This window comes from Cryptotermes secundus, unplaced genomic scaffold (genome assembly GCF_002891405.2).
Source record: "Cryptotermes secundus unplaced genomic scaffold, Csec_1.0 scaffold481, whole genome shotgun sequence".
Lineage (NCBI taxonomy): Eukaryota > Metazoa > Arthropoda > Insecta > Blattodea > Kalotermitidae > Cryptotermes > Cryptotermes secundus.
The window spans coordinates 1301634-1315914 of NW_019720570.1; the positions used below are offsets into that span (position 1 = coordinate 1301634).

The 14281-nt window shown below is 39.7% G+C and overlaps 1 protein-coding gene across 1 annotated transcript; it reads left to right on the forward strand.

Moving 5' to 3' along the window:
* The first annotated feature begins 2527 nt into the window (after nucleotides 1–2527).
* On the forward strand, nucleotides 2528–12884 carry LOC117282696. The gene is made up of 6 exons (XM_033753364.1): nucleotides 2528–2686; nucleotides 2970–3038; nucleotides 4618–4707; nucleotides 11686–11754; nucleotides 12057–12146; nucleotides 12703–12884. The coding sequence occupies exons 1-6, from the start codon at nucleotides 2528–2530 to the stop codon at nucleotides 12760–12762; spliced, it is 537 nt and encodes a 178-aa protein (XP_033609255.1). The 3' UTR covers nucleotides 12763–12884.
* Nucleotides 12885–14281: the final 1397 nt, after the last annotated feature.

Below are 14281 nucleotides of genomic sequence, written 5' to 3' on the forward strand. Positions count from 1 at the left end.
ATAGACCTGTCCTTTCTAAATTTACACAATTTCCGGTTTGCTATGAACTTATGTTCTAACACTATACGCTATGACAGGAAGTCTGTTGGTCTTTTAATAAGATTTTATCAGTTAAAATACGAAAATGACTGTGTGACATGTATTGTGTAACTGTATTATAAAATTAGAAGTTTGTAATCTAATTGCTTAAATGTGGTTATATCTGCATTCCAACGACAGTTCTAACAAACCAAAAGAAAATATATGACATAATATTTACTCTATAAATATTGTGCAACATTCATGAATGAAATTATAGAAGTTACATAGACTTATGGCACACAGCGAAGCAATTGGCTGTTAGTGTTTTATATATTTACGTTGTTATTTAAATGTACCCAGAGAAACAACATTTGTATCACATAGAAAATCAATACGTAAGGACATACCAACTTGTCACACAATCCATCGCGGTACAGTAAAACTCTGGCCGTCAGTTCGAAAAGTTTAAATATAACCGTGCACCAGTATTTCTGTTTCAGCTGATTGAAAAAGTAATACAAAAGGACAACAGCATCAAGAATGCCAAGGAAAGTATTTCAGTTCAAATGCTGATAGCTTGAAGTTCTGAAGCAGTAACCAAAAGCAGTTAATTTCAAAAGCCAATCTGTGTCAAGGAACGGTTATTTTCTGGTCGATACTGCAGGCTGTAACACACTCTTCAGTTTAACAAGAAGACAATCACAATTCTGAGGCTAAATTTCCACTTCCACAACACACCAGCGAAACAATACTAGTCTCTCAATATCTACATAACTTAAAAATTGCTTCTTCGAGTTTAATTAAACGTGTGAAACATACTGTACCAGTGAGAGTGCTAAAAAACTAAAACAAACTATACTCCGTGGCTTTAGTCCGCAAGCGAACTATACCGACCGAGCGACCGCCGATTGTTGGCGAAGTTAGTGCCAACTTTAGCGGATAGAGGGCGTCACGTGATCAGCGCAACGGATCCCCACAGCCGTTAATTTCGGTTTTCTAGACCGGAGCCGCTACTCTTCCTTTCAAGGAGCTCCTCAATTATCCTCACGAGATTGAGTAGACCCCGTTCCAGACCATTACTTCTCAGAAAACTTGGTAGCGCCGGGAATCGAACCCGGAACCCCTGGATCTGTAGCGAGGAACTCTGACCACTAAACCAGAGAGACGGTCGAGAGCGCTATAAAGACAGAAAGGAATATAAAATTTAAAGGAGGAGGCTAATCTAATTTCAGAAGTAGATAAGCATTAATTCACATTTCGTGGATGTACAACATTATTTTACTTGCCTTATATAAATAAATAAATAAATAATCGTATTTCATTTGTGGTCCACGGATTTTGACAACATTTTCAACTTACGACATTAACACTTTGAAGCATGAGATTTATCAAAATAATATTTAATATCGAGTTCGTACCTTGCAGAAATCACACCGCCTCTTCATTAAGAAGATCAACAAGCTAATACTGTTTATCGCGAAGATAATACGAAATATATAACTACACCCTTTAGATAAAATGAAGATTTTTTAATGTTAAAGCAGGCCGTGCTTGTAATAACCACTGGAGAGACCTGAAGCTGTTAGTTGCATTCTAAAACACCCCAATATATTTCTATTGCATAACAAACATATTAATTTCATTCGTAACGCTTCTGCGTGGGATATTGTCGGAAATCAAAACAATGTCGAAACCGAGGGAACTTAAAGGCAATTCAAGAAGAACATCTCTCAAAATAAACCCTGTTAGAGTGAAGCCTTTACAAAATTCTAGACGAATTCATGTTGATGAGAACAGATTCTACCGTGACGTTCGCCCAATGGCAATTATCTGCAAAATCTTGGGGATATTCTCCCTTCAGAATATCACACAGAGCGATGGGCGACTTCTGAAACACAAACTGTTTTCAGTTGATGCTTTGTGGGGCCCAATATTTATTGGCGCAGTGCCAATGCCTTTAATTGAGTACGGCAATGATGAGTTTGGGCGTTACTGGAGAATAATGCAATGTTTAAGGGGTTTCATAACTGTTTCATTAAGCAGCTATTACGACGCTCCTCTGCCAGAGATGATAAGCAAAATGGAGACTTTAGGTGTAGTCCTGAAATCTATTACAATGAAAAATGAAACTCAAAGAAATATTAACAGATACGGCAGAATTTTTTTATATGTGGGAGTTGTTGGATCGATTCTTTTTGTGTCACTGAACACGTTTATCGAACATGTCATTAAACGTGTACCATTCCTGCGGCTAATGGTGCATATGTACGGAACACTGAACCTGATTCCACGCCAAGTATATGTCGTGTTGTATATATTTTTCTGCCACAATATAGTTCTACTATTTCGAGATATACACACCTGCTGGAATGATCACATGAAGAGACTACTCCAAAGGATTAGTGACGTCACATGCTCAGATGAGGATCAGTTAGAAAACATACGTCTGCTACACGTGGACTTACTCAGGGTTACTGCACTTCTCAATAAGGCATACGGCACTAGAATGGCGTTCTACCTGGCAACTATCTTCATTGAGGTCCTGCTAGATTTATATATTTACTTCTTTTATAATAACTACAGTTACATCCAGATGGAATATTACATTTTCAACGCTGTAACATTCTACATGCTTACATCAGAGACTGATAAACTTACAAATGCTGTAAGTACTTCAATACTTTTACATTTAAGTTAAATTTTATATCTCTTTTGAGAAAATATCGTAATGACACTGGATTACAGTAACACAGTGCGCCAATAGAGCGTTGTCGGTACTGGTTGTATTTCTTCTGGAGTGTAAGAACACTTTTAATTATTATAAAATTTTTATATTATGGAATTATGCCACTTATCTGTAATGTAGTCTTACTGATTATAATCCCTATATACATACACATACATAATATTTCATGATAATATGATTTATAAAGCCTCATTTATTGCAGGGAGATCAAATAGCTCTGGATCTCATGAAAACACGTATAACAAAACTGAATTCCGGTTGCCAGAAACAGGTAAGACAAGACTATGTGGGCTAGTGAAATAAAACTAAGAAGTTTTATTTAAGAAAGATGTTAAAACTGGTTTCATTTATAAAATTTGTGTTTAAATAATAATATGAAATAAAAAGAGAAACCGAACAATATCGAAAAATATTCGCGACATATTAGGAATATCCTACCAGCACTAAGTTAGCATTGTATTATCGGTACTGTTAGCAATATCTTATCAACACTGTGTTAGCAATATTTTATGGGTATTCAATTAGCAGTATCTTATCTCTGTTTTTTTCCCTTTGGCGCTACAGCCCCAATTTGGGCCTTGGCATACCTCCATGAAACTCCCCGTTTCACTTCGGCTTACTTGATCTTAGATATTCGGTAGGACTCCTTGGGCGGGTGATCAGCTCGTCGCAAGGACTCCACCTGTATACAATCACAGAAAAACACACATACACAAGCACACAAACACTCAACATCCATGCCCTTAGTGGGATCCGAACCCACGATCCCGGCTTCCGAGCGAGCGAAGACAGTGCATGCCTTAGACCGCTCGGCTAACTCTATGTTAGCAGTATTTTATTGATACTATGTCAGTAATATCTTATTAATACTGTATTAGTAATATCTTGTTGGCTCTATATTAGCGATATCTTAACACTGTGTTAGCAATACTTTAATCGCACTATATCAACAATGTCTTAGCACTGTGTTAGATATATCTTATCGGAATTATATCAACATTGTCTTATTAACATTCTGTTAACAATACCTTGTTGGCACTATGTTAGCGATATCTTATCGGATTCTGTTAGAAATATCTTGTTGGCACTACATTAACAATACCTCTATGACGCTATGCTATCGGTACTATTTTATCATCATTACATCATAGAGCTTTGTTACTGGTCCCTGTCATGAGCTATGTCATTCCTCTTCACAGCCTTAAAACGTATGTGTGTATATATATTGTAACGTGTTTCGTTACAGAAGACGCCGTAGAGATGGTTAATTGGTTTATTTAACAATCTTCAAATAACGGCTACAATTAATTATCACAATATTACGGGTTTCCACACTTTACAAACCCTAGAACAAAATCTCTTAACACTCTCTTCGAGAGTCTTCACGTACTAATAATGCGGGAGCTATACAAGTCTCCCTGAATTACACACTCCAGATATGACTGGTTATCACTGGTTATCGCACACGCGGCTGTAGCTCGTAACTTGCGAACTGAGAAGTCGTTGATAACGCACTCGGCGACTGTCACAGTACAACTGACTGTGAATAGCCTTCGCTGCTCCTTATGTAGCCTCGATCGGACAATACGGCCACGTAATAGGCACCCTTGTTGCCTGGCGCTGTGTTGCTAGNCATTAAGCTCCACAGTTATTATTTTCGGAGTTACGTCAGAGTGATCCAAGAGGTGAGTTCCCTTCAGAGTTTCAGACCAAAGTTTTGTCCTCACTTCTCCATGTGTCACATGACTGACACACCGCAGTGACATCACACACTTCCAGTACAACAGCAGATACTAGCCGCGCACCAATCAACGCTTTGCAATATATACAGTGGGTTTCTTTCTACTCAGGTCCTGACGTTCATGAGACAGTTAAGCGCGAACAGAGCCCAAGCGTCTGCAGCAGGATTCTGTGCCATAAACAAAGGAATAATAGTATCTGTAAGTAACACTGCTCTCATTCTAAACCACTGCACGTATCTCTCAGTAACACCAGTCATCATCATTAAATTCAGGGCACAGAACTTCAGGCCTCTTCCGGCTCAACTGTTTTTCCATCTCTTCCTACGTCTTCCAATGTCCTCTTTTCCCTCTCCCTTCACAGTCCAGGATGCATTTCGGCAATCTATGATCTACTCTCCACATTCCATAACTGTTACTTGTCAGTGTTTCCTGAATTAATGTACATTTGCCTACCCAGGTTCTTAATACGACACTCAAAATTAGGTGCCTCTTTCGCATTTAGCTGTATCATTTCTCCATAGATGACTCCATTATGTACAATTTGAAATGTTATATCACGAAATAAGTACACCGCAAAATTGGGTCCATCGCTGAACCCACTCTGAAGAAGGAGGCAGCACGTTCCTCGAAAAATTGCTGAAGACCTATCAGACTATAGAGAAAGCAAGCTGGCCCAAACGGTAACGCTTTTGACTTGTAAGTCGAAATGCCTGATTCGAATCTCGTCCGGGAAACCGGCTATCCTGAGTACATGCCTTAGTTTCCACCATCCCTCCAGGAGAGAGACAGGAGAGTAACTTAAACAAGTCATGATGTCATCTCCCAACATCCTTCCAAATTCATGATCACAAGCATCACATTCGACCCAATACCGTCTCAGTTACCGGCAGTTGGTTGAGGCACTATGTTACAAGTGGGAAGGTCGCGGGTTCGATTCCCGATAAGGTCATTGGGCTTTTCAATTGACCTAATCCTTCCAGCCGCACTATAACCCTGGGGTCGACTCAGCCTCTAACAGCAATGAGTACCAGGAATCTTCCTTGTGGTAGAGGGCGACCGGCGCCTAAGACTCACAACCTCACCGCCATCTGTAAGCCTATTGTCTCACAACCCTATGCGTCTCCACGGCCTGTTATAGGGATAGTTTCATCTTTTTTAACATTTTCTGTTAAAAAAGACAAACACTACATGGTGCCACATCGCAGAACACAGTAACCTTCACAGTTACCTAAAAAAAATAGTAAAAGTAAAGCTACTCCTGTAACAGGCCGTTAAGGCCCATAGGGTTGTGAGACGTGGAGAGTCCCACATTATCTAGACAATCGGCTCAAAGATGGCGGTAAGTTTGTCAGCCTTACGTGCCGGCCGCGCTTTACCCCCCAGAAAAATTGTTTAATTTATTCCTGGTGCTCATATCTGTTAGAGGCTGACTCGACACCAGGGCCATAGTGCGACTGGATGGATTAGGTCAATTGAAAAAATCCAGTGACCACATCGGGACATGAACCCGCGACCTTCCGGCTTGTAGCATAGTGCCCCAACCAACTACGCTACCGCGTGCCCCACAGTTACCTCAAACCTTACAAATTATGATAATGCTTCTTTTTAACTTTCAGATACTAATAGCTGTCGTAACTTACTTCGTTGTAATCTACCAGCAGGCTTCAGGGTCAGGCTAATCCTGCCTGGGGCATTACTTCTAACCTCGATAATAATGTAATTATAATAACAATTATATACCTCAATATTTTAATAAGTAGTAAATATTATTCATATGTGAGAGACTATTGTGTTCTATTATGTTACTGTTTCGCCTGCATTTTCTAGCCAAAATAAATTCTGTACACAGATGTCAGCACATTCATACAGTCGGGGATTTTGATTGGATTTATTGACCATTTATACACACGACTCAAAAATACAAATAATTATAGAGCCACCGCTAATCTCCAGAATTCACAAATCACCAAACCACCCACTAAACCTTTTCCAGTCTGCTTTGTCTTCACCAGGCCTGTTCTTGCAACGGCTTCTAATAGTGGAGATTCTTAAGCTTCAAGTCCTCTCTGAAAGGCAGCTCCGTTCTAACTGCCCTCGTTTCTCAGGCTCCCGTACAGAACTGACTTGGTTGTCCCAATTTCCTTCCTTATATCTCCACGGAATGAACCGCGTAGAAGACACCGTCTGTAGCAGTACTTCTATTGCTGCAGGGGGAACGTGTTTACCGAGGCCTTGCCTAGAAACTCTCTGGTATATTTACTTATCTCGCAGTCGTTGCACAGTAACGGCTGTACACGCTACAATATGCAGTATATCCCATTCCGTCTACAGTATATCTGACCTCACGACATCTCTTGAGTAGACTACCTCACGTAAGAGAAATCCTGTGTCCTGTATAGAAGATCTTAATGATCTGGACAAACTCAGATGTACTGCTTGTTTCAACAGGAGCTATTGGACATCTAACGATTTGCCCAGGCATGGTTCCAAGTGACCGGCTTTGGGGGAGGGGCCAAGTTGTTCGCTACAGAGCTTTTATGTTTAATTTTCTGTCTGTTATTTTTTATTTTTTTATTGCTAGTGGGGTGGGACTAAGTCCCTTGTACTGCGGCCACTTCTGGCCTATTGTACCAGCCCCAGATGATAGGTTAGGGTGATTGTGGAGCAATTGGTGGAATGAAGATTGGCAGGGGAAACCGAAGTACTCGGAGAAAACCTGCCCCAGCGCCACTTTGTCCACCACAAATCGCACTTGATCGAACCCGGGCCGCCGCGGTGGGAAGCCAGCGACTAACCGCTTGAGCTATGGTGCCAATTTTCTCTCTACCTCATTATCTATTCCACAAACCTATAATCCTCAATGTACTCAGTAAATAATTTCCTCCAGCCTAATATTTAGACCCTGTGCTACAATTCTGGAACCATAAAATACATTCGGTCACCTTCACGGACCAATATGAATGGTACAGAATTAAGAGGACAGGAAAAAGAAAATTCCGTGGCCTGTAGTCCGCAAGCGAACTATATCGACCCAATTTAGTGCCAACTCTTGCGGATAGAGAGTGCGACTTGATCGGCGTAACGGATCCCCACGGCCGTTAATCTCGGTTTTCTAGACCGGAAAGAGGACAAGAAACAGGAGGTATCACTAGGTAGCAGCACAGTCAAGCTTCAAGAGAGTCTGAGTAGCAGACGCACATGCGCATGTTCAGAAGCTGGTTTCAGTAATCAAAATGGTTACCGTGTTTGGGGGAGTGTGTTACTGAAGAGCAGCGTTCTGTTGTGCATTTTCTGTGGGAAAAACGAAGGGAAAGGATATTCATAAATAAATTTTTCCTCTTCACGTTGGGAAGTGTTTGTCGCGTAAAGCGGTTCACACCTGGGCCGAGAAAGTCTGTCAAGGACTTTTGAAATCCGTGGGTGATGTCTGACCGGCTGCTTAAGTGGCTGAGACAACAGACAAAAGACTTCTGTGCTGCGGGTTTCGACATACTGGTAAAGCGAGGGGACAAGTGTATCAATGTCGGTGGGTATGTCGAGATATAAAGTGTTTTTCTTTTCCGCGTTCGGATATCACATTTTACGTTCTATACCCATTTCTGACTTATTTACTAACTCTATCTATCCAAGCATTTGGTTATAAGAACTCTGAAGAATCACAAAACCTGTCAGCATATCCGGTGTCCAGACCTGCATTCGAATCGAAATATCCTCTGCTTAATAATCAGTATATTGATAATAATGTTCCAGCCGGTCACGGAAACGAGCAGTCTAAGTTATGTACTGTCTTCGCTCGCTCGGAAGCTGGGATCGTGGGTTCGGATCCCACACAAGGCATGCATGTTTGGTGTGTGTATGCGTTTATTCTGTGTTTAGGCAGAGGCCTTGCTACGAGCTGATCACCCATCCAAGGAGTCCTACAGTCTGTAAAGTGATCAGTGAAACTGACAAATCAGCCCTATGCTCCAAAGTGGGGAAAAAATAGTGTTTATATTCGGGAAAATTATGATTACAGTATGATAAATATAATTAAATATTCACTCATATACACGCGAGCGAGCACACATGTATATACATACATAATGATCTCATTCATGCTAACATTCTGTTAACATATACAGCAATATGCTTCCTGTCATCGGCAAAGAAGGTTAAAAATCGCCATGAAATATTCTGACATACAATATTGTTTAATAACATCCAGTAGTAGGCAATAAGTCTGTCCTTCCATTTGTTCACTAACTGAAAGTCTTAAATTCCCTGTAAACAAGCTGCCATGCCTATGTAATACATATTCGTTATGTCAGGCTTAGAATATGCCATTCAAATTGTGTTTTTCAAAGAAGTCAATAAATATGGCTGTCACGAGGAGTGGTGAATAACGATGTAAACACATTGTTCTAGGTGTTGTGCGTCTTTAACCCAGTTAAAGACGGTAAGATAGACCAGTCCAAAACGCGTGCTTCTTAGAAGCTGTATCCAAACGTGTTACCTCTGTCAGAAGTATTGAAGTAGATACGAAATTTCAATCAAGAACAGACTCACCTGCACTTCAAGCAGTTGCATAAGATACACTTTCATTTCTAACGGAAAGGAGAACAACTTCCGGTGTTAACTATGGTATTCATGAATGAAATAACACCAGTAACAATCAGTTACATTAATACAATCGAAAGGATGAAAGAAAATCGAAATTCGAGACAAGAAGAAACATTTTACAAGGATCTAAAACCTTTCGCTCTGATCTGCAAATTCGTTGGGATATTCAGCCTTCAAAACGTGTTCGAAAACAACGGACGTTTGCTGAAATACAAGTTATTTTCATTTCATACTTTGTGGGGTCCTTTAATTGTCGGACTCGCAACAATTTTAAACACATATTTCGAAACTGAAAATTTCTTGAGTTATATAGGAATATTTTATATTGCTAGAGGAATTTCAATTGTTCTACTCAGTTCTTACTACGATAAATTTCTACCGAAATTGATCTTCAAAATAGAAGAATTTGATGTAATTATAAAGTCATATTGTAGAAATAATTCTACAAAAAGAAATGTCAACACACATGGAAGGTTAGCTCTCTATGTTGCATGTGTTGGTTATATCATCTTGATGTGCATCAACGTAACGGTCTTGTGCATATTGAATGAGTACACTTTCTCGCACATCGGAAACAGGATATGCGACTCATTCACGTTTTTAACACGACAGCTCCTTGTACTCATGTACATGTACTTCTGCTACAACATAAAATTGACTTTATGTTCTGTTAGTAGCATTTGGCGCCAGAGTGTTAAGAAAGTCATTACAAATGACCCCGAGGAGACAGTACCTCCAGAGGAAAGGTTAGAGGAAATTCGACTGCTACACGCTGAAGTGGTTCAGACTATGGAATACCTCAATGAGGCATATGGATTGAGATTACTCTTCTACGTCACTATATATTGTTTGGAAGTTCTCCTAAGTTTGTACGAATTTTCTAACAGACATGTGCATTTCAAATTATATTTTATTATATACAGTGGTTTAACACTTTATATGGTAACAAAATTCACAGAAGATATTACTATTCAAGTAAGTTTTCAATCCAGAGAATTTGAGGTTTAACAGCGGTAAATATGAACAGTATTAAACTGATGCAGTGTAGTCTGGTAGACGGTGCTGAGTAGAATATTTGGACCGAAGAGAGATGAAGTGACAGGAGGTTGGAGAAAACTGCATAATGAGGAGCTTTATAACTTGTACTCTTCTCCAGGTATAATTAGAATGTTCAAGTCAAGGAGGATGAGGCATCTAGCACGAATGAAGGGGAGAGCAATGCATATAGGACATTGGTGGGAAAGCCAGAAGGAAAGAGACAACTGGGAAGACTAAGGCGTATGTCGCTGGACAATATTAAAATGGATCATAGAGAGATAGGATGGGATGGTATGAATTGGTTTAATTTGGCTCAGGATAGGGACCAGTAGAGGGCTCTTTTTAATACGGTAATGAACCTTCGGGTTCAATAAAATGCTGGGAAATTCTTGAGTAGCTGCAGATTTGGCTTCTCCTCAAGAAGGGCTCAGCTCCATGAGTAAGTAAGTAAGTAAGTGTAGTCTGGTAGAACTTGATGCTATCTTCTTCGACCCTGAAGATGGCAGCAGTACTTTGGAATTCTGGCGGATTACATGGCGACGCATCTCAGAAGAGAGTATCCTTCAAATTTTCAATTCATAAATGATAATAAGGAAATGGTATTACTCCTATAAATACCAAGTTCGACTTTATACTAGTGTCTGTAATGCCAAAGTCGAAAATATCGATGTATACTAACACCGCTATATATGTCGGCATGTGACATCTATCGGTCTCTTTTGAGAACTAAAATCAAGAAAATCTGCAGAGAATTTCTTCAGACATTTGAAGTACTTTGGGAGTGTTCATATAACCATGAAAGATGGACTGGTCTAAGAATACAAGCTAGCGATTTGTCACTTCGGAATAGAAACTAGCGCTTCTAGGGTCAATATGACATTGTGAGTTTATCATCTCCTGACATGTGACGCTATGTATTGCAACATAATTATACCAACGAGTCGGAGGAAGATAAGCCATTAATTATCAGGATCGAAAAATAATTCTAGTCGCGTAATCGCCTACATTTTCAGCCCTGATGATAGAGGCACCATAATGCCCTAAATCATCGATAAGCTTCTACCAGATTACGCAGTTTATGTCTCAGAGAATATTACTGTTTTAACGAGAGGTTCATGTTTTCCTTTTCTGGTAAATTTATAAAATTTACAATCTGAACAGGACACAATGTAAGATTTGAGGTTTTCACGGCGGTGACTATGAAGAATGTCGTCTTCTGGGATGTGGTGCCGTGTAGATCATTATGTGAACCGACGTTTGGGGGAACGTTTCGCCTCCATCTGCAGCCACCTGCTCACGCTGGTTCCTCTCTACCGGACTCTTTAAACCCTGAAGATGGAGGTGATACGTACCTCCGAAACGCCGATTTACACACTATGCGACGTCACATCCAAGAAGACGGCATTCTTCTTGAACAAAACACAATTTCCAGAACAAATAGTTCTGAATAAGATAAAGAAAACAAGACTCCATATAAAATGATTTTCCTCAGTAACTGTGTTACTAGTAGGCCATGTTATGTAACATAATTCATTTCAGGGTAATGCAATGGCGGACGATGTAGCAGAAGTACCACTTGGATCACTAACTGAAGAATGTCAACAACAGGTAAATAAAGAGTTATGTTTTCTGGGATATACCAGTGTGTAGTGTGGTGAAAGTAAGCTGACGTTTCGGAGGAACATATGGCTGAAGCTGTATTTGCTGCCTGAGACAAGTACTTTCCTTCAGTCCCTCCATTCGAGTGTCAGGATAATGCTTTTAATTAGTCCACGGCCCTTTCCTTCTATACACTTTTCAATTTAACATGTGTTAATCATCCAATAATTCGACTCTATATAGTCTGAGCTGCTCATAGCGTCGTTAAATAAACAACTGTGATATCAGTGATAATATTTACTGCCTTTTAGGTTCAGATGTTCCTTAGTCAAATTATGGCGAAGAAACTCCAAGTGTCTGCATCCGGTTTGTGTATCATCAACAAGCGACTAATCATATCTGTAAGTGTAAATTGTTGCTATTTTCTTTTCCTATAAAGTTCGTCGATTTCCCGAAAGAGCTCACTGCATCAAACAGAACCGAACTTCGTATTCACTGTTTCAATCCTTCTCTTTCTAAAACATCAAGATGACAAACAAGCAATTCAATGATTAAAATGACAATTGATATGCAACTCAATAGCTCAGACTGATGCATTGTACGTCTGATGATAACCCGTGAAAGGGTCGAAACATATTGCGTCTCTAATAAACATAATAAAAGCAAATGTTGATGCAGTAGTGTCTTCGTTGTTCTGAATATTAATTGTTGTCGTGTAGACGGTATATCCTCTACTTTATATATCTCAATTAATAATACCTCTAAAAAACAAATTAATTAACGTTAAAAGAGCCAAAGGTCGAAATTTTCGACGTTTAGAAAATAGCCACATATGAAAGCAAGTGACATCTGTTGGCATTTTATCCGAACTTCATAGTCAAGAAATATTTGGGAGTATTTTCTTTACGTATAAACACAACAAAATGAAAATATTGACAAATTAAATTTGTATTCCAGATTGTTATGGGAGTTACCACGTTCTTCATAGCAATCTATCAGATGAGTCAGGAATCTTAAGTTATCGTTACAAAGTGAATACTTTGGCTGTTTGTTAAACGTAGACAGAAACAAGATCTTATCATTAAATGTTCTACAACCTGACTATTGTAATCCTTTAATTATAGTGTGATAAATATGTTGTGCTGTGTACAAAATATCAAATTATTCACAATATAACACCTAAGAAACACTGATATCCCTTCACTCATGGATATGACGCCGTGTAGTTTGGTAGATAAGTAAGAATGTCTCGGAGAGACCCTTTACCTCTGTACTTAGGGTATAATCCCTCGAGTTTAGTAAAGCTGAGGTCAGCATGTTCCTCTAAAACGACACCTATCGACCAAACTGCACGGCGGTACATATCAGTGTGCAGTCATCTGAACACTCACGACCGTGAAATCATTTAAATCTCCTTCCGTTCTTAAAGTACAACTGTTGCAATGAAAAGAGGAGTTCTGTGCGCTTGCGCGAAGGTTCATATTCGTTTTACGTTTATTCCACGGACATTCTGAACAGAGTATAGTGCCTTGTTATAAGCTTCGGTCTGTGATGTCATGCATAACACGAACAAATGTATTGGCACGTAAAATGCTTCAGGTGCTAATGAGCCTGACAACATTTCAATAACAATTAGGGCAATGTCGTTAGAGTAGCCGCAACTACTGATGTGTTCGTTAGTGTCGTGCTACCCGCATGACACAGCAATTAATCACTTTGTGTTACCACTTCATGCATATAAAGATAACGCGTACCCTGGTAACATGACATTTCGAACAAGAAATGGTGAAATCTATGTATTACAAAAAGTCTGTTAGTTAGCTAACTCCGTCAAAAAGAATTTTTGAATTCAGAATGTTTTTCATCATCAGACTCAAAACAAAAATATTACCTTACTTACTTACTTGCTTACTTACTTACTTACTTACTCATGGAGCTGAACCCTTCTGGAGGAGCCGCCAAATCTGCAGCTACTCACGAATTTCCCAGAATTTTATGGAACCCGAAGGTTCATTGCCGTGTTCACAAGAGCCTTCCACTGGTCCCTGTCCTGAGCCAGATCAATCCAATCCATACCATCCCATCCCAGCTCTCTAAGATCCATTTTAATATCGTCCACCAACCTACGCCTTGGTCTTCCAAGTAGTATCTTTCCTTCTGGCTTTCCCACCAATATCCTATACGCATTCCTCGTCTCCCCCATTCGTGCTACATGCCCTGCCCACCTCATCCTCCTTGGCTTGATCATTCTAATTATACTTGGAGAAGAGTACAAGTTATGAAGCTCCTCATTGTGCAGTACAAAAATATTACCTACATTTCTAAATTACAAACCTCAACCTCTGTAAACTGAATGTGGTTCCCCCCCCCCTTTGGCACTACAGCCCCAGTGGGCCTAGGCCTACCTCCATGAACTTCTCCGTTCACTTCGGTTCTGAATGTGGTTTAATAACAATTAAACTCTAAACGTCAATACAAAGAACGAGAAAACAATAACAAATACAAGACTATAGGCAGAGTTTTTTGACTTGCCTCT